The sequence below is a fragment of the Balaenoptera acutorostrata genome, chromosome 7 (genome assembly GCF_949987535.1).
Source record: "Balaenoptera acutorostrata chromosome 7, mBalAcu1.1, whole genome shotgun sequence".
Taxonomy (NCBI): Eukaryota; Metazoa; Chordata; class Mammalia; order Artiodactyla; family Balaenopteridae; genus Balaenoptera; species Balaenoptera acutorostrata.
This window is the reverse complement of record NC_080070.1, coordinates 39,252,484-39,274,782: the sequence shown is the minus strand read 5'-3', so window position 1 is coordinate 39,274,782 and position 22,299 is coordinate 39,252,484. Positions and strand designations below refer to the sequence as shown.

Below are 22,299 nucleotides of genomic sequence, written 5' to 3'. Positions count from 1 at the left end.
GGATGTACAGAGGACTGGGGAACAAGTTGAAGTTCACAGCTGTATCCATTCCCAGAAACTGACCATATACTGGGCGAATCCAGTGAATTTTGTATGAGATTTCTTAACTTGAGCAAGGGCAGCTTTTCTGCCCCTGAAGCTTTGTCCAAAATGCATAAACATTCTATAGTTATTTACAAAAGAACGACTATGATTAAATATAGCCTCTGCTCTTACAGTTAGATATCAATTTTTAAAAAGAAATTTAACAAAGGGCTTCAGCCATTTTAGGAAAGAGGCAATTTATTACATTGTAAAAAATATGGATATATGTAAAAACAAAAGGTAAAATAATTTATACCTTTCAAAAATTACCGAGACATAACTGTAAGCATTAAAGTACAAAACAGGTAAGTCAACAAGCACTAGCAATGCCAGTTTTTCTCTTAATTACCTACTATTAATGTCACACTAAGCCCTTATTTGTCATATATCTGAAATACTAACAACTTGCCAACACACTAACAGTGCACAGACCTTCAGTTCTTCTACTCAATCACCTTTATTACAAAATAATTTCTCTCCAAATTGATGACACATATATTCCAATGGAAACAAAATCAATTCTTAATAATTACATGTTTAATTCTTAAAAAAAACTATTGATTTAAACAATGCTTAATTTCTGTTTCAAAGAAAATACTGAACATTATTTTTTAAGAATCCTTTCCCTTTTTATATTGAAGAATATAGTTGACTTACAATATTATTCATTTTATACCTATTTATTTTATACCTAGTAGTTTGTACTTCAAATACTGCAATTATTAAAAGCATCTAAACAATGGGTTAGGATAGTGATACATATGTACCAGCTATGATTTTATCAGCTCTGGGTATGAAAATTACAGTCAGGCAATCAAGGAAACTACTTTTTCTTAGAGTTGAAATCCTCCCTGGTTTCTGATAGCAAAGGTCCTGCTGAACATGCTACACATGTTCCAAATGCTCCCATACCACCTCACCCCAGGCCCCTCCCAGCCATCTTCCATCTTTCTAGGATAACATGTGTCATTTAAGTGCTTAATTTATCATGGGGAATGACCTCAACGAGGGATAAAATCATATTTAATGAGGAATTTCCAAGGTGTTTGACTAAAAGAGAAAAGGAATTATTGCATATATTAAAATACTCCATGCCATTAGGGTGCACTAGGCTTTTGCATTTCAAAGGCAAATGTTTGATAAGGTTCAACTAGAAGCATTTTTTCATTTACTATGTCTAAATATACAGGAAATGTTACATTGGAGAAATGCTCAGAGAAAGCCCAAATGTAAAGAACTGAAGATTATGTAAGCTTTGGTAAAAATCTCTGTGTTACATTTTCTCAGCTCTTAGATGTAATTCCAAAAAGGACCCTGGATAGTGTAGGATGGCTAGCATATGGTTTATTTTGAGTTTTATGGAACAGGGATTTGCATGTTTTAATAAATTTCTAACCATAACCACAGAAGATCTCTTTGGATTTCACCAAATAGAAACCAAACAATAATGAGTTGATGAAGTAACAAGGTCTTTATTTGTTATGATGGCATAGAAAAGAGAAAGGTGTGCTTAGGGCATTGTTTTAATGATGAAAGTGGGGTGGGTTACCTGGTGCTCAGTATTCTTCATCACTGGATCATTCTACAACCAATTTAATACACGTGAAGGATAGCTTCTTGTCTTGTGAATAATTCACTTCTTCACTTCACAAGTACCTACTGAGGTCTGATATCAACTCAAACATTAGCAAGGTCCTCCATACTCTAGATCACATAGGGATCTGAGGAATAAAGAGACTGAAAAGCAAAGAAATGCAGAAGGAAGATCAACGAGATCAAGTACTTATTTTACCCTTATTTTTAAAATAGTTTTGATGACACTATTAATATATTATAAAAGTGTTGTATAATTTCAAGAAACCTTAAACTTCATAGCTTATCTTGAAAGAAAATGAATGTGGGACAATGCTAGCTCTGTTTTACAGGAAACTTCAGGCTGAGGTAGAGTTACATTTACTCATTCATTTCTTCATTCTTTTCTTTTTTCACTAAGTAATTGCTGTGCACCACTCAGATGCCAAGCTCTGTGTCAAGCCCTAAAGATATTATAATGCCATAATATCCTTTCCTCAGTTTAGTGAGTGGGTGCGGGAGAGAGAGAGAGAGAGGCAGTAATCAAACCCATTGCCAAGTATGCAATTACAAAATAAGGTACAATCTAAAGAAAGGAAATGCAGACCTAGGAATATCTGGAACAAAGGAAACTGACTCGGGCTTGGGGCTACTGAGGAAGGGGGACAAAGAAAGCTTTATTTGGAAAAGAAATGCTTGATTTGGGAGTAAAGAATGGGCAGATGTTAACAGGGAGCAGGCGAGATCCGACAAAAGCAACAGAATCCCTATGATGGGCAGGGATTGGAAGAAGGGAAAAACGAGAGATCACCAAGGAACAAAAATTAACAGTCAATGAAGCTGGAATATAGACAGCTAAGTAAGCAAAGGAATCTGAAAAAGACTTTCACCTCAGGATACATAGGGACTAACTCTTGAGGAGACCTTCAATGGTCATACAAGTAGACTCAGTAACAAAACAGTTTTAATGCACTGCTGGTAAGGGAAATCTCTAAGTAAGGAAAATCAATCTCTCTCTCACTCTCTCTCTGATCATGCTATTTGTTTTTGTAAAGCAAAGGTTTATAAAAATACAAATATCAGGATAGTGTTTACATCTCAGCATAGTGTTTACATCTCAGGAAGACATAATGATAATAAAGATAATGTAGAGGCACCCACAGGGAGATGCAGTGAGTTTTAATTTGGGGGGCAGATTCGTGGTTGTTCAGTTTTTTTGTTTGGTTTGGTTTTTTGGTGCTTTTGTTTGTTTGTTTTACAACTTATAGGTTTTTTTGCATACATTATTTTATTTCAAATGTTACATGAAAATGGGGAGGGTGAGGCTAGAGAGGCAGGCAGATAACAGACTTTATGGGGACATTTAGGCTACCTTAGTAACTATGGTCTTCATCTTAAAATAAGTGAAGATAATGAAGGCTATTCACATTATAGTAAACTTGAATTTTCAAAAGATCACTTCGGATCAAGTGGGACAAAAGGTTATATGAAGCTGAGTAGATGAAGAGACACAGGTTAATCAATGCCTGTAGTCGTCCTGGACTCAGATAATGTCACTGGAGATGGATGGCAGTGGATGAACATAAGATCAATAGGACTTTGTGGTGGAAGCAATATGAGGAATGAGGTAGCAAGAGGTTTCAAGGATAAATCTGAGACATGGCGCTTATACAACTGGATGTGTTGTGGTTGCTCATCACTAAGATAGAAACACTGGCAGAGAACCTGGTCCAGTCTGCAGCATGCTGAGTGTGAGGTGCCTTTGAGATATACAGGTGGAGATGTCAGGCAGATAATTAGATGCAGATGTCTGGAGCTCAGACGAGGAATTCGGCACAGCAATCAGATAGGATGGCAGAATGGCAAAAATGCCATTTTTTAAGATAATATATCTATCCTAAAACAGTACTTAAGAAACGTAAATTAAGAAAAAGTTATGAAATATATACATATTTTAGATCTCTTATGTTCAACTCACAGTAATATTCTATTGCATTTGTTATTCTTTTGGTTTTAAACTAGTGAAAGAATTAATTAAGGTACAAGACATTAGCGTTAACCAATAAACATATTCCCCTTAACCAGTTTATCAGATTAGTCAACTAGTAATATATTGGAGTTTAGAAGGAATAAAGAGAGAATATATTTAAATTTTGCACCCAAGCAACAAAGAATTTCAAGTCACCTTAAGGGACAAAAACATTCTCAAGACAACACTTGGGACCACAAGGCAGAACTTAAGAGGAGTTAGTTTAACAAAGAATGCAACTGGAATCTTCTATAATAATAAATATCATAATAAAGGAGTTAATAGTTTTGGACGGTGAAATACAAAAGGAATTTTACTAGTCACAAACAAAACATATGCTCACTTCCAGCAGCTCTTTAATAAAATATTTAGGTTACATTGCTAGTTCAAGGATCACACTGTCCCTGAAAGAATCACATTCGTGCACACCCAAAAACCCATAGGTTAGTATGTCTTATGTTTTACTTTAGTTTAAAACAGTAATCTGGAAAAAGACTTTGGGTTTTCATTTTGCAAGAAGACAACACACAAAGCAAATGTGGAAATTAACTCCACCCTGCCTTTTTAAAGATAATATGGTAGGTAAATAAAAATTTTGATAGAGATTTTTTTAAACACTTTAATAAACAATACAAGATTTCCTTAAAAGAAAAACAGCTAAATAAGTGGTGTATGGGTGTACATGCAAAACAAAAGGAAAAATACTTATAAAACTAAAACCAAGAATTGTTCACAAGTCCTACAGCAATCAAATTACTTGGTCTGTCTACCTTTCCAAGTATTTAAAAACTGACAACTGACGTAACACCAAGCTGTCTCCATTTTTCAAATGGTTAAGGTAAATTATTCTGATATTTACACCATCACATATTTCCTACTACTATAAACAATGCATGAAAGCTTAGCAAACTTCACTTCATGCTTGGAAATGAAAATCGTCAAATGGCAAACCCCATCTTGCATAACTTTAGCCTTTACTCTAACTACCACACAGGTTTTCTTTGGTTCTTCCAAAAAGGCCAGTTGTTCCCTCCTTAGGGTACAGTCCTCCCTCAGTATCTGTGGGGGGATTGGTTCCAGGACCACTCATGGATACCAAAATCTGCAAATCTCAGGTCCGTTATATAAAATGACACAGTCCAGTCGGCCTTCCTTATCCCCAGATACAAAATCTGTGGATACAGAGGGCTAACTACATGTACATAGCCTTTCTCCCAAATCTTGATGGAGCTAAATGACTCTTAAGCGTCCATCAGATCTCTGCTCAATTTTACTTCGCCAATGAAGCCTGCCCTGCTTGCTCATTCTCAAGTGGGTTGCTGCCTCTCTCATAACACACTGTTCTTTTCCTCACACCAGTTGTCAACTTAGTGTGTTTATTTGTTTAATCTGTCTTCCCCAACACAGGATAAGTGTCATAAGGGAAATATATCCATTTCATCTACCAAGAGCAACACATAAGTTAGGAGCTTAGTAAATATTTATTAACTGAAAATGAATGAATCAACGAAAACTGAGTAAATGAGCAAAATAAAGTAAGTCAGAGAATCATGAATAAATATTACTATAATGCTCATTAAAAAGATTTTTAAGTGGAGACACTTTGAAAATAACGGAGATACTTCTCTGAGAATTTCTCACAGAATATCATATAATACAACTGTCAAGTATAGTAATTTTTTCTATAAGGAATACTGCCAAATTTCAGAGTGCCTTCTAGAAAGTCAATTTGAATCGTAAGACAATTCAAAATGGAAAACAGGGAAAAAAACTCCTCAAAAATAAAAACCCCGACTAAACAAAATCATTTTCACACACAAAAAGATTCAATATCACACATGATACAAAAGAAATAATAAATGTGGAATGAATGAATACATGCCTAATATTCCTACAACTATTTTCTTCACAGTTTTAAGTGTAGACCAAAAGAACTTGAATTTACATAATGACACTTCAATTATCCTTCTTATGAAATTTAGAAAGAAGTTAGGATATAGAATTTTTGCCAGTGTGTTTGTTTCTGTGGACCTAGAAGCAGTTTAGAATGTAGGGAACAAAGAATCTTCAATTTAAAGGATTCACAAACACCAATGAAAGTAGCTTACAAATCTCACAAAAAGGCATACTTTTTTCCTAATTATTCACCATACTGACTCATTTGGGGGGCTTTTTTTTTTTTTTTTTTTAAAAAGAAAAATCGAGAGGCGCAGAGTTGGTGGGGTGGGATGAACCGCGCTCCCGGCAGAAGCAGAGGAGCCGAGCGGGAACCATGGCCAGTACAGTGGTAGCAGTTGGACTGACCACTGCTGCTGCAGGATTTGCAGGCCGTTACGCTTTGCAAGCCATGAAGTCTATGGAGCCTCAAGTAAAACAAGTTTTTCAAAGTCTACCAAAATCTGCCTTCAGTGGTGGCTATTACAGAGGTGGGTTTGAACCCAAAATGACAAAACGGGAAGCAGCATTAATACTAGGTGTAAGCCCTACTGCCAATAAGGGAAAAATAAGAGATGCTCATCGACGAATTATGCTTTTAAATCACCCAGACAAGGGAGGATCTCCTTATATAGCAGCCAAAATCAATGAAGCTAAAGATTTACTAGAAGGTCAAGCTAAAAAATGAAGTAAATGTATGATGAATTTTAAGTTCTTACTCATTTATGTATATGAGTACCAGCTTTTGATAATAAAATGCCTCAAAGCTAAAAAAAAAAAAAAAAAAGAAAGAAAAAGAAAAAAGAAAAATCACTTAGTTGTATATGAAGTCAGGAGCCATCACTTGGGGAGACCTCAGCTCAGAGGGGAAGTAACACAGACAGCACACCAGAGACGGACCGGTGAGGCGGGTTCTGAAGTAAACCCAATCTGTCTCTGAAATGTTCAATTTCCCAAACTAACAAATTTCTTTCTTCCTTCCTCTTCCTTTTTCTCCTTCTTCCGTGATTTACTGATTTAATACTAAATATCAGAGCCTTATATATGGTACACACTCAATAACTTAATATTATAAAAGCCTGAAAGATGGGAGACGCAGGAAAGCATCACTTGCAAGCTTGTAGAGACAGATAAAACAGGGCAGGGGTGATTCCAGGGTCAGTCTAGGAACAGAATCCAGCAGCTGCCTGCCTTTTAAGCCCCCACTCCAAATGACCTAAAAGAAGAATATGAGTGATAAAGATCTGTTAGAAGGTAAAATAGTCATGTGGGAAAATAGCTTTTATGATGTAAGCTGAACTGAAAGCTGACCCAATATAGACATGTTACAGAGAAAAATTATTCTAATTTTTTTTTGATAATTTGTAATAGTGGTGGTGGATGGAAAAGTCAAGGTTCTGCAATCAGACAGACCTAGTTTGAGTCTAAATTTTGTCACTTATTAGCTGAATGACCTTAAGTTCTTTAAATTCTCTGAATCTTAATTTTCACATCTGTAAAAATAATAACAACTACCTTTCAGAATTATTCTGAAAATTAAGTGGGAATGCGTGTAATACTTGCCATAATTGCAATAATTGTAGCTTTCATCATCAGAGTGGAGGAGGAGTAGAGAAGATCAAGATGCACCCCCCAACCTAGCTGAAGAAGATGACTCAGGCTTGCTGTCATTACGTCCAAAGCAGCAGCAGCCCTTCCAGGGCCTCTGCCTCAGAACATCTTCCTCATATGCAAATTTGGAGTCATTCCAGGTCTCTGCCAATTGGAACGAGAATGACTGGCTCAAATCCCCATTAAATTCAACACTATCCCATAGCCAGTTTGCTATCCAAGCTACAGCTGTGACTAAATACTACCTACTGTCCCTGAAACCACCCCCTTCATTTATTTGCCTTACACAAATAGACTTTATTATGTACAGCATTCAGTATGATCAGACCCTGAAGCCAATATTCAATATCCTAGACACTAATTTCAACAAGGCCTAATTTATGCAAATTAAACACTGTACCACTTTCCACTGTTAATTTTCACAGACTTAATACAATTAGAATCTAAGGTTCTGACAATGACAAGACAAAGACAAATCATGCAAGAATTATAAACACCTTCTTTGTTGAATCCACCATATTTATCAAAATATGGAAAACAAAAATAACACTCTCTTAAGGCAAAGGTTCTAAAATTAGGTCTAGGTGATTGTAACTGAAAACAGACAATTCATAATGCAACCTATCAACCCGTTAAGACCAACTCTTTTTGTAATCTTTCCCTCTGATGACCCTCTATGAAATTCAGAAAACTTAATCTCCCATATTTTCAACTGCTTATTTTTTACTGCCAACTCCCATCAATTTGGCAAGTAGATGAGAGCAGTAATCACTGGAGAAAATGTAGGAGAAAAAAAATGAGCCAAATCAACTGATTTTGTTTCGATAGTCTATTTAATCCGCACAATGAGTCAGCCCACGTGTTCCTACTAAATGTAATTAAGTGTATTTTGTAATTTTTGCTTTAAAAAAAGAGGTCTTGTGTATAATAAAACACCTTGTGTCCTTAAAGAACAGTGGTAGAAATAGTTGCTAAGGTGATAGTTTGGGATTAGCATCTTATTTTCACAATAATGAATGTTTTGACTTCGACTATGAATAGATTTCCTTATCAGTACAATCAAAATTCAATCTGAATAAAGTTTTGGTAGTGGCTTTTAAGGAGACAAAGTACATCAATAATATAGAATGTTTCCTTAAGGATACACAGTTACTGCTATGTTTCCATTTCTTCCAGTCAAAAATCAATGTCACACTAGGCCATAATGAATGGCTGCTTGCCAGCTGCACTTAACTGACTGAAACTCATCATTCCTTTAAAATCTATTCTTCTAGCAAGAGTAATTTAATAACTTGACTTAAGTTTGTGATTTGATTCAGACATATAATCTAACCATGGTATGCAAAGTAAGGGAAAAAGGCTGTCTTGATTAGTATTACAGATGTTTACAACATAGCCAATTTTTAAAGGAAGGACAGAAACTACAGTCATTTATTAGATACAGATTCACACCTGTTGTCTGTCATGTTTCAAACCCCTAGGTGTGAGATTTAGTCAAGGCAAATGAAAATGAAGAAGGACCAGCTGCAAAACATGATTTTCTTCTCATACGGTAATTAAAAGGAAAAACTGCACAACGTGTTGTATCTATGACAATCCCATTATTTCATGTCAAGGACAGTTCCATTTTCTTTTAACAGATTTGTGTTGCTGTCAAGTCTGTTATAAAGGCTAGTACTCACAAGTCTAAGCTATGGACCTAATTTATAGTATTGGTAGTCTCTCCAATTAGCTTTGCTAAATTTCTTTCTGAAGCATGCTAGTGGCGTGTCAGAAAAAGTAAACATCATCATTCCCATTCCAACCCCCACTCCTAAGTCTCTGCCCCAATGAACTGTTTATCGACGGCACATTAGACATCAGACCTACTCAGACCTTACACCTTATGAACATTAAATGTTTTTAAAAGGTAAACCATAGAGCACCTAAAACACATGTGGTACAATAGTAACAGCACATCAGCACAGGTCAATCCTACAGTGTTATGTGCACATTCTTGCTCGAAACACCTTAAGGTAACAATACTTTATGTTTTTATGTTTGAATTAGACAAACATTTAATTCACATTTGCATCTTATTTTCTAAAGCTATTAATTTAATATGCTTTTGAATATTATGGATAAGAGTGTATTCATCTAAAACATGTTAATATACTCCAAGTCACCATGGGTGTGCCTCATTTGAGGAAAATAACAATTCTAATTTATAAACAGATCTTTCCAAAAAAAAAAAAAAGGTCGCTTTAAACACATTCACCACTGTTTTCTATCATGTATCAAACTGAAAATATGATCTGCTTTGTCAAAACTTTATCTCTGGGCTTCCCTGGTGGCGCAGTGGTGAAGAATCCGCCTGCCAATGCAGGGGACACGGGTTCAAGCCCTGGTCCGGGAAGATCCCACATGCTGCAGAGCAACTAAGCTTGTGCGCCACAACCACTGAGCCTGTGCTCGAGAGCCCACGAACCACAACTACTGAAGCCTGCGTGCCACAACTACTGAAGCCCGCACGCCTAGAGCCTGTGCTCCGCAACAAGAGAAGCCACTGCAATGAGAAGCCCGCGCACCACAATGAAGAGTAGCCCCCGCTCGCCGCAACTAGAGAAAGCCCATGCACAGCAATGAAGACCCAACACAACCAAAAATAAAAAAAAATTAAAAAAAATAAAAAACTTTATCTCTATACGAGACAGTGAGTAGAAAGGAAAGGTGAAATACATAAGCTTTGGAGCTAGATAGACACAGATGTAAATTCCGGCTCTACAACTTACTAGCTGTGTGTTTTGAGGATAAGCCACTTAACAGTTCTAAATGTTAATTTTTTCACCTGTAAAAAAGGAAATAATATTTACTTCAAGTTAAATAACACACATAAAGTATCTAGCAAGAAAAAAACAATGTATAAGGGGCTTCCCTGGTGGCGCAGTGGTTGAGAATCTGCCTGCTAATGCAGGGGACACGGGTTCGAGCCCTGGTCTGGGAAGATCCCACATGCTGTGGAGCAACTAGGCCCGTGAGCCACAACTACTGAGCCTGTGCATCTGGAGCCTGTGCTCCGCAACAAGAGAGGCCACGATAGTGAGAAGCCCACGCACCGCAATGAAGAGTGGCCCCCGCTTGCCACAGCTAGAGGAAGCCCTTGCACAGAAACGAAGACCCAACACAGCCAAAAAAAAAAATAAAATAAAATAAATAATAATTAAAGGTGCTAATAATTTTAAAAAAAACAATGTATAAGAAAATTAATGCCAACTTAGCCTACTTACATGAAATGATTGTTACTGACAGTATAACTGACCACAATAGCATTTATGAATCAAGGAAGCAAAGTGCTACTTATTATGGCATTTATAGTTAAGGACCAAGATCTAAGCAAATGTATACTCAGTTTTCACTTTTATCTTTATAGGTAAGTACAAAGTACATGCCATATGCACACACATACATACATACACACATATATCTTTTCCACCAAGGAGGAAACTACCAGATTTTCTATGTCTCCAGATGATTTATGCACCAAATAACTTGAAGCACTTTAATGGACTCTTTAATAAATACACTTTAATGGACAAAAAAAAAAAAAAATTTTTTTTTTACAGTCAATGAAAGGAGGTGTTTACAGGTATTGCTTAGGTATTTGAAGCCTGTAGCAAAAAACATATTGTTAAATTTCAAAATGTCCTAACATTGTATGTGGAAAATATGATTCACCTAACCCAACCATGAAAAATGCCCTTAACCAATCTATGAAACAGGTTTTCTTTCCAGATCATGAAGAAGTGTTCACTGAAAGGGTTGTGCATTGTAGAACTATTCTGGTGTTTTTTTGTTTGTTTGTTTGTTTTTTAAGTGGAGGCTAAAATGAAAAGAATAATTCAGAAAATAGAATATTTATTTCCCTTACCATAAACTTTTGCTGAATACACTTTAGGAAATTAGAGACAGCAAAGAGAGAGCAGGATGAGGACAGGTGTATGTTGCTCAGCTATCACTCAGATCATCAATAAATCAAACCCTTTGAGATTTTGATTTTAACATACAGCTGAGTATATCAGCTAGGAAAGAATCCAATCTCTTCCAAGATTATTTATAACAAAGCACTCCTAACTGAAGTCCAATTTGTTTGTGGAATTGCAGTCATTCTGATTCAACTAAACAATAAATGAAGCTGCCTTTCATAGCTCCAACTCTTGAGCATAAAAGAAAACAAAAGGGAACTGCACGACAACAATACTTAACAACCCAGGGGCCCAGATGATTTTCATTTCCAAGCAGTTACTGAAGTGGAGAAAAAAATCTAACAGGCCACAGAGAACAATTCATTCACCTGAACTGCCCGTGTACTTTGTGCATCAGCTGTATTTCACCTAGTGAGCCATTCATGTTATGCAAATGAGCTGTCTGGGGCTTTTTTTTTTTTTAACCATTTCTCTTAGTTCTGAAGGCCTTGTGCATCACCAAATTTCCAGATGTGTCAGATGACCACTCTAAATGCTCCTCCAACTCAACCAAAGCCAAAAGCACAGCTAGGCCATGACTACTGATTGAAGGAGAGCAAATTTGGGAGGCTAGGAACAGGAACATGCTAGAATTTTTCCAAAAAGCAAAGAGAAGTAAACGTATAAATATTCCTCAACGAATTAAGTTTGGGTTCTGACATACTATTATCTGCCATAATGATTCAATTATTTAGAAACAACCTATCATCCTGTCTTCCATAACCATTTCTTATTTTGTTATATGTAGTAAGCTGTATTTTACTAGGGAAGAAAGGACTGTATGATATTTTTTTGTCCTATAACAAATCTTTTTGTGCACTTTTCTTCTGACTCAAGTGTCTAAAGGTGAAAAATACTGTTATCGAAAAACCTGCCTTATTCTTTTTATCCCAAGTAAACAGCAGTTCACTTCAGAAGAAACAGCATTTTTTAAACTTGATGTTGCCTCGTTCACTTGCCATTCAATCATTCCAGAAATATTATTCTGAATATGAAATATATATTTATTAATATGTTGAATTATGAAATACTTATTATGATGAAAGTGTTCACCATCACGAGTAATTGTCCATCTAAATCTCTTATAGAATTAAAAGCTGCAATATAACAGAAGCAAACTGTCAGGAACAAACACTGCACTAGCAAATTCTCAAGTTGTTAAGGTTGATATTCTTGCATGGAGAGTAGTCATTTCAACAACAATAGATCTTAAAGTCCTTCATGTATTGGGCTATAACCCTATATGACAGGGAGCTTACATCCATTACAGAAGTAAAATTTTCAACTTTAGGGAAGTAAAAGACTTAACTCCGTACATCTGCTTCTTGTTACTAAAAATTTACAAACTGCTTCTAAAGATAAAAGCTATCCATTTGGGAGAACAGTACTATTTCTATTGAACTTCCATCTTACATCTAAAAACATAATGCCACTCTGTCACTGCTTTCTTCATGTGTTTTATTCCCTAATACAAGATCTGGTCTGAAGGCCCACCTAGTATACTCTCTTCTAACAAAACACCTCATATCTGTGAAAGCTATGACAAGAACAGAAAAGAGAAACAGAATTTGCTTTAACAAAAGAAGAAGAGAACATATCTCAGAATCTTACCAATAATCCTTTTTTTTTTAATTTATTTTTTAATTTTATTTTTGGCTGTGTTGAGTCTTCGTTGCTGCGCACAGGCTTTCTCTAGTTGCAGCGAGTGGGGCTACTCTTTGTTGTGGTGTGTGGGCTTCTCACTGTGGTGGCTTCTCTTATTGCAGAGCACGGGCTCTAGGTGCGTGAGCTTCAGTAGTTGTGGTATGCGGGCTCAGTAGTTGTGACTCGCGGGCTCTAGGGCACAGACTCAGTAGTTGTGGTGCATGGGCTTAGTTGCTCCGCGGCATGTGGGGTCTTCCCAGACCAGGGCTCGAACCCGTGTCCCCTGCATTGGCAGGTGGACTCTTAACCACTGTGACACCAGGGAAGCCCTCATCGCTTCTTAAAGTAGGTCATTCAAGAGTTTGAAGAATGATCAGCCTCTCTATCCCAAACTCACATGCAGGATTCTCTCCCTCAGGAATGGGTTCAAATGAAGCAATGGTTTATTCATCTGGTGGTAGGGATGATCATATATCACGTAAAAGGTAAGCATCATCAACCAACATGAGAAATAAAGTCAAAGAGTGTGCGTGTGTGTGTGCGTGCACATGCGCACACCCGCATTTATGAATGGGCATGGGGCTATTAGAAATATGCCAATGAAAAAAATTCTGAATTGAGCAGTATCAACTCAGACTTGGCAAACAGGTTACAGAGATATGAAAGTATTATGACAGATGAGCAAGCACCCTAAATGTTGTCACAAGAGTATTTTAAATAGTTGTCACAAGATTTGAGAAGATAAAGGTTAGCGGACATTGCCATTGGAAAAGGGAAAAAGGACAGGGAATAATTTGCGATGGAGGGCAGGAGAGGAAACGAATACCAGCCTCTAAAGAATAATATGTGGCTGCAACACTGCATTAGGCTTGAGGCAACACTAAACTGGGCATTTTGAACATTTAAATTAAAATTATATTTTTGAGAACCCGTGAAGAGTCTATTTAAAATTAGTAATACCGGCACAATATGCAGATAATTATTCAGAGATATCTTTTGATATTGTTTCAGATTCATGAACTTGTTTTTTTCAAGTCCCAATCGTTAGAAAATGGTGTTTTCTATTATTATTCTAAAACCTTAGAGTCTCTCTGGAAATATGTTTAAAGAGTTACTAGTTTCTAAGATCGACAATGTCATTATTTACAAGAACGAAGATTTAGTTTGAGTCTATATAAAATGTTTTCTAAAGTAAAAATGATATGATGAGCATTAAAAAATTTCACAAATTTTACTAATGTTGCCTAGGCTTCCTCTAATTTCTACAAATGTTTCCAACTTTATTGTAAGTGGAAAATATGGTAAGAAAGAGAATATGGAAGATAAAAGACATTGTAATCCAGTAAAATTCTATGTGATAAAAGGTCTCGCCTAGAGTATTTACAGGAAGCAAGAGGAGGAGGGGTAGGGGAGGAGGTGGGGGGAATGCGGTGGGACATGGTTGGGGGAGGTCTATCGTTCCTCCACTAAAATGAAACACTCCCCCAAATGTAAACTACCTAAAGGTCAATGCCAAGGGGGAACTATGACTCATAAATGACACGAGAAAAACTTAAGAATCATTTACTAAACGCATATTCACCTGCAGTGAGCAGGTATAGAGTGCAACAAAGATGGCGCCTGTCAGGTCTCAACGCGCCCTCAGCCAGGCATGACGGGCAGGCTAAGAAGAGGGAGCGTGAGGAAGGCTGTCCAGGGAGGAGGAGGACGACGTGAAGCCAGATGAACGAGGCTGGGCGAGTGCTCCAGACATCGGAACACGCAAGGCTCAGAGGTAAGAAGCTAGATGTGATTCTGCTTGGCTGTGGGGACTGCCAGAAAATAAACCCCTTTAGAGAAAGGCAAAGCCAAGGTCATGAAAAGCAACATCAATGATATATGGAAGGAACCCCTCCAAGAGCTTTTGTCAGGGGAATCTAAAGATTGTGTTTCAGTAAAATCATACAAACTAATTGGGATCAAAGTTAGTTACCAAAGAATCACAAAATATGTATCAACTTGTATTAAGGCTCTCAAAACCTGCTACAAACAACTTTATCTAAAGTCAGAAAAGTATTTAGGCCAAACCTCACGAAGTCAAATGCTTTCAAAAGCCAGGCAAGTAATATAAGCAAGTGAACAGGCCCAGCGGTGCCCTTAGTGAACTCAGGAGGACCTGTGATAACTCAGCCCCCAAAACCGCTGCCAGGCAGAGTTTTAGGTGAAGCATGCCCTGATATAACATTTAAAGAAAACCAGGAATCAAGACTCTTAGGTGAAATACATTAATTTTTAAACAACAGCAACTAAATCAATGTTTCTCAAAACGCTAAAGTACCACACAAAAATATTTGCAGAAATTATGTAATGCCACAGATAACAAGATCATTTAGAACAAATTCATTAAGACACAGAGTACAGGTATCAAGTTATCTCAGATTTGAGCTGAACATTTTTTCCCCAGATACCTTCATTGGAAGAGATTTCTGAGTGATAAAAATTCTGCTTTGGTGGCTATTAATGGTAGAGAAAAGTAAGTTAACCTGTTCTCATTTGGGCAGAAATCTGTTTGCCTTTGTTTGGTTTGAATTTTCTCATCTCAAAGTAAAGTGGATGGTCCTAAGCATTCCGGAATGATCCTAAAAGCCTTTGAATATATGCAAATCCGCAAAGAGGAAAGCTTACAAATATAGACCATAGCCATTCTGGAACATTTTTTAATTCACCTATCAATCTCTGATCTGGTAAACAGAAATGAACAAAAGGATGCTATTTCATGGATGACACTCTGAAATAGGACATTGCACTGCCCAGTACTGTACTCACAGTACTACTTCAGTCCTCATGGTGGACTGTCAGTATACCTAATACTAGGTTATTGGATAATTGATGAGCCCAATGTGTTAACATTTTATAGACAAAAAAAAAAAAAAAAAAAAAGGAAAAATCAAGCTACATACAAATGCTTATCTAGTCTGTATACTTTGTTTCTGGAAAATAATCTTCAGCTCTTATCAATGCTAATTTACATAGTAAACTTATATGCAACTCTCAAATGAAATTCAAGTAACATGATATAAAAAATTTTAATTATCCACAATCCCATACCCAGATATAACCACTTCCTATTTTTAATCTATATTCCAAACTAATACATCAAGTAATTCTAGACTGATGAAAACTTCTAGTTATGTAAGCAATTCCACCTGCACTCCAACAACCCCTACTATTATAATCACTAACATCAGTGCATTTTTTTCCATTTCCTCACATTTTTATTTTTAAAAACCCCCAAAATAATAACTGGATAGATTTATTTTATAATATATGCCTACTAATGGGAACAATGGGATTCTTCACTGGGAATTAATATTTTGCCTAACTGGGATTCAAAGTTTGTTTTACTTATAATCATATTTGACTGCAAATGTAGCAATCAAGTACCTCAGTATTTACCCAAAGTAATAAAAACATGTCCACACAAAAGCCTGCATGCGGATGTTTACAAGAGCTTTATGCATAACTGCCAAAACTTGGAAGCAACTAAGATATCCTTCAGGGCTTCCCTGGTGGTGCAGTGGTTGAGAGTCTGCCTGCCGGTGCGGGGCACACGGGTTCGAGCCCTGGTCTGGGAGGATCCCACATGCCGCGGAGCGGCTGGGCCCGTGAGCCACAACTACTGAGCCTGCGCGTCTGGAGCCTGTGCTCCGCAACGAGAGGCCGCGATAGTGAGGGACCCGCACACCGCGATGAAGAGAGTGGCCCCCGCTTGCCACAACTAGAGAAAGCCCTTGCACAGAAACGAAGACCCAACACAGCCAATAAAATAAATAAATAAATAAATAAATAATAAAAGTGTTTAAAAAAAAAAAAAAAAAGATATCCTTCAGTAGGTGAATGAATAAACATACTGTGGTACATCCAAACAGTGGAATATTATTCAGCACCAAAAGACGGGAAGAAAACTTCAAAGCTTATTACCAATACATTTTTAAAGCATTTCTTCCCATAGTGATCAACATGGGTGCCAATACTGAGAGACTAATTTCTCTTCCAAAAGTAGTGCAAATATCATAATTAAAGAAAATAATTCAACCACAAATTGAACACCATATTTTTCCATGAGGCTAGAATGTGTTCTCAGACATATTACAAGTGCAATATTGACAGATACAATTTTAAACACAGTGTTTGAAAATTTCAGAGTATAAAATTAGTGGAACAGAGAAATGGTGAAAAGGAAGGTGTAGATCATTCATTTTACAAAAAAATTCTCCACTTAAAATGATTCATTATAAGATATCTTTATAGAGCACCTTCTAATAATAATAACAATAATAAATAATAACATTATTTATTTATTTTTGGCTACGTTGGGTCTTCATTGCTGCATGTGGGCTTTCTCTAGTTGCGGAGAGTGGGGGCTACTCTTCATTGCAGTGTGCACGCTTCTCATTGCAGTGGCTTCTCTTGATGCGGAACATGGTTCTCGGTGCACGGGCTTCAGTAGTTGTGGCATACGGGCTCAGTAGTTGTGGCGCACAGGCTTCAGTAGTTGTGGCATACGGGCTCAGTAGTTGTGGTGCACGGGCTTAGTTGCTCCAAGGCATGTGGGATCTTCCCGGACCAGGGATCAAACCCGTGACCCCTGCATTGGCAGGCAGATTCTTAACCACTGTGCCAACAGGGAAGTCCAATAATATTATTATAGTGTATAACTAACAAAAAATTTCACATGTATGTCAACTTTACCCTAATAAAACCCTGGGGGTTACGAATTATGAATACAAGTTTACAAGTGAAGAAAAAATCAGCCTCAAGAAAGGTAAGCACTATGTCCAGGATCTAAAAAAATAAAGGAGCCACGGATAGATGAGCCAGGATTTGAAATGAAGTCTACTAATTCCAAAGCTCATGCTCTGGTTAACATGAGCATTTCTAGAACAATCAGAGTACAGAGAGCATCTGTAGTAATCATTGCCCAAACCAAAAGTTTTAACTAAACATTAAAATTCTTTTCAAGAAAAGGTTATCTATCTATATGCTGTTTCTAACCAGAAAATAACTCCCACATACTAGCTTTATCCGCTTTCTATTATTCAAAGCCACTATTACCAAGGAATGTTTCTGGAAACAATAAATGCTTTTGACGTTTTTCTTGTATTTTTTAGAGATATTCAATAGCTCTAACAGTCTAAAGCCTCGTCACTGAAAAGAATAAACCAGGAAAAATTTTCTCTCTGAAAGGAAACTAAAGCGTACAGAGATTAAACAACACTGCATGTTGTTTCTTTGGAAAAGTGAGATTGTTTTTACTTAAAACAAATGAGTAAGTTGCTTGATTTAGATAATATTCTAGCAAGCTCATAAAAAAATAGCTTCTGCTCTTCCTGTTTTAAAGTATTATGCTAATTAAGTTTTTGAATACAAAAACATTTATTTACCAAAGTTACAGAATAACAAAATGGCATTTGTCAAACTTCATTTTGCCTTTAAACCAAACATCTCCAACTGATGCACAAATGAACTATAGTAATTTTTGAATTTGTAAAATAATGTTTGAATCTAATCAATATTTTCTAAAAATACCATACTTTCACAATTGTGCAGAATTCAGATGTAGAAATATGATAACATTCCTAACACTAAAGTGGTTACAAGTGTGATGTTAGGGACACATTTTGGTTCATTGTATAAGATGCTACATGTTATTTCTTCTTCTAATTCAGTTTGGAAGCCAACTCCAAATGAATACGATATATCAAGGAAACCTCCCATTGAAGGAGGATTAAGACAAAATGCACTTCACTTTTACAAATAAGCGGTTTCATTTTTAAAAGATACTTGCAGCTTCTCATTATCACACAGATGTTCACTTTATGTCCATTGTTCACAGAGGACCAGGCTGCCTAGAGTGAACAGTTTTTTAATTTGAGTAAAAGTGTCAAGTGTTTTTCCGTATCACGGGAAACTCATAAAACTGAGTGCCCCTCAAGTGGTGCGAAATGGCCCTTCAATAATTCAACTCTCTGCCCTGAACTGCCCAAATTATCATACACTGAATTCACACCCTCTGAGAAAGAAGTTTTCAAAATACCTGAATCGTGATGCCTCTAAAAGACGCAAAACACAAGGGCAAGAAGCAGTTTCAGGTACTTAACTAAAAAATATCCGGGTAGATCATCAACTCCAGAGATCTTTCTAAATATGACACGAGTCCATCATTTTAACTTAATCATCTTAAACTACCTATAATTTATAAAAGTAGACTAGACTCACAAAATTATATTCCAGACAAATACCAAAACAAGTTTTCCCTTCAAGGAATTTATTAGATTATGATCTTAATATAATCCAACCAGAAAGAAACACAAATCATTCTCAGATTCTCTAATGAAAAAAACCAACCAAGACTTAATTTGGCTGGCAGTGTTTCATGTGGAACTTATAATATTTCCCCCGAAAGATGCCATATCTCTTACTAAAAGAGAGTAATATAAAATAGTCCATATTGTATATTAATAAGGGTGGTTGTTCAGTTACCTTGTTTTAACTGAAAATTAATCCGAAGCCTGTCATTTCTGTAGGACAGATTGATTCAGGTCACCCGTTACAAAATTAAACATTTTCTGCTTTCACTGCATCTCATTAAACATGCTACTGCAAGTATAAATAACTCAGTGCTTCCATTTGCACAGTCACCCATTTTGTTATTGTTTACAGCAACCTAATTTGGCACATAATAATTCAGGCAGCATTGGTTTCATATTACACTGAAGTATTAATTTTTAATATAATTGCATTCTTTCATCCAACAAAAGCTAGTTCAGTGGGGATTGTACTCAAGTGATTCTTCAATTATTATTCAAGGCAAATTCTTCTAAGATTTTGCACCTCTCATTGTCCTACTGATTCATTTCTCTATAAATTAAAAACTTGTTATGAGCTTATTTAAACTAACTTATTTGCTTAAACAACACAGTGAATGATTACACTGGTACAAAGTATATGCCCTATACATCTCTAAAACACCTTTATCCAAAGGACATTTGAATCAATAATTAAACAAAGCATGTTTTCTTTTCCAGCACTATAATGTATTATTACTAAACCCCACAACTTTGCATGAAGGCTAATAAATAAATTGCTGGAACATCAATAAAATAATGATAAGACGCATATAAGATGTGTTCCTATATCCTTCTTTCTATCACAAATTTGAATGAAGCAGATATGTGGAGAAATGAATTGAAGATCAGTTAACTTGTCATCCCTCAAATGTGGGGTGATCACAAAGAAGTACAATGTACATACTTGAGAAGAAAAAAGGTGAATCGATTGAAAACAAGAAGGTCAAGGGTAAAATACAAATATTTATTAACAGATGTTCACAAAACAGCATGAAGGCCTTCAATTAATCACTAAGCACCTTCTCATGTTTGTGTACCTTCTATGTAATGGCTCACATTTATAACAATCCCCTCTGAAATACTGGCTTTATGAATAAGAGTATATTTTTAAATTAACATGTTAAAATTCCATTTTTCAATACTTATATTTATGGTTACTAGCAGATAATTGAGGAAGCAAAGTAATTGGCTACCTAAACTGTAACCTGAATTCTGCAATACTGAGATCAAGCTCTACTGGCCCCATGGCCAGTTCTCTACAGAGCAGAAACTAGTAGTAAGGTAGGTCATTTTTTGACTTGATCTAAAAAGACTGTGTTTAACTAAAGAAGCAAAAAAGACTTGATATTTTGGGGGAACACCTATAAGCCAAGTGAAGATCTATATTAATAAGAATATTTTCATAACAATACTTTTCTATACCTTATAAGTCTATTTCTCAAAACATTTTAATCATAATGGATTGCATTACTTAAAAATATTTATAAGAATTAGTTGTTTTTATGTGAAGTATATGAGGAAGGTATTGTTTTCTCTAAAGAGCTATGCAATTGCAACAGGTATTACAAATTACAGGAATATAAATTATGTTTTAAAAAATACAGTACAATATAGAAATTTTCAATTAACCCTATCAATAAGGTTTCCCTTGTGTATGAGTTTAATAAAAAACATACCAGCCTAAATTATTATATCAGTAGATAAAAACAGTAATTTAAAAATTATCATTTATTAATCTTTGATTTCAGTGTGAACACACATGGGGATGATAAAGTGTGGTGCTGGAAATGACAAATTTGGATACTTGGAAAGAAGAATAGAGATTCTAAGAAGTCAAGAGTTGTGAATCTCAGTGGAAAATGTGCCCCTCTCTACCTAACACTTGACTCGTAGTATAATATAACAAGATCGTGGGTCAAAAAATTCCCATTAACTTCCTTAACTTGACCTATATAATAAAATGACAAGGATTTAATTGTGGCCAATTTTTCCAGAGCCTTGAAGGATGGGGTAAAGATGAGCAAGTCTCCTCCTCATTTACTCTGAAGTAAATGCACGGCATAATATTCCCTGTGCATTCACCAACTCCAGCAATGTCATTTCCCTCTCAGACTTGACCCTCGGAGGGGTACCTACTTAGTTGCTGCTCTCTGCGTATACTACCTTGTGTATACCATGAGATCTGATTAGGAAGATAGTCTTCTGTGTCTTGTGTAACCAAGTCAGAACTATTTTTTAAAGCTACTACTTAATCTAAATGCCCTTTTTTTCTTTGGTTTAGAGCTTCACATAGTCAACACATTTTGGGGGCCTACTATGAATCAAATTACCAAACGTCTTAGAGATACAAAATGCATAGAACTCAAGAAGCTTAAAGTCTAGTGAATAAGACATATACATTTAAGGACAATTATTACGTAATGTATAAATGCTACAGCAGAGACAGGCACGGTTGCTATTGGAGAAGAACATTTAATCCAGACTAAGGGGAATAAGGTGAAACATTACAGGAAAGAGCCTTAGGCTAAGTCATCAAGGAACCAGTTATTCAGATGATTCAGATAGGCATTTCAGGCACAAAAATTCAGGAACAAAATGAAGGGAAAAGCACATGAGTGAAAGAAAGACTGCAATGAGGTTGGAGAGTTAAGCAGGGCCTTGGGTGTCATGCTAAGAAATATGGAATTTATCCTGAAGTCTATGGGGAGCCACTGAAGAATTTTAAGCAGGAATGAGATATGACCACAGAGCAGCTTTGCGTTTCAGAAAGATCACATTGGAAACAATATGCCAGAAATCTTTTAGGAGATGACGGCAGCAATCGATGTGAGAAATGATGAGGTCCTCAACCACAGTAGTGGTAGTAGGGAAGGAGAAACAGTAATCCATTCAGCAAGCACAGAATGAGAACCCACCATTGTCAGGTCCTGTTCTAGGAACTAGGGATACAGCAATAAGCACAAATCTCAACCCTCATGGAATTTATTTTCTAATGGCACAAACAATCTATAAATGAGATGAATAAGTGAAATAA

At 36.2% G+C, this 22,299-nt stretch overlaps 2 protein-coding genes across 2 annotated transcripts in view; one reads left to right on the top strand and one right to left on the bottom strand.

Moving 5' to 3' along the window:
• The window catches only part of IMMP2L (inner mitochondrial membrane peptidase subunit 2), a 539,770-nt gene that overhangs the window by 221,733 nt on the left and 295,738 nt on the right, over positions 1-22,299 (bottom strand). The window lies entirely within an intron of this gene.
• LOC130708629 (mitochondrial import inner membrane translocase subunit TIM14-like) lies at positions 5,895-6,331 on the top strand. Its single transcript, XM_057550485.1, has one exon. The coding sequence runs from the start codon at positions 5,958-5,960 to the stop codon at positions 6,306-6,308; it is 351 nt and encodes a 116-aa protein (XP_057406468.1). The 5' UTR covers positions 5,895-5,957; the 3' UTR covers positions 6,309-6,331.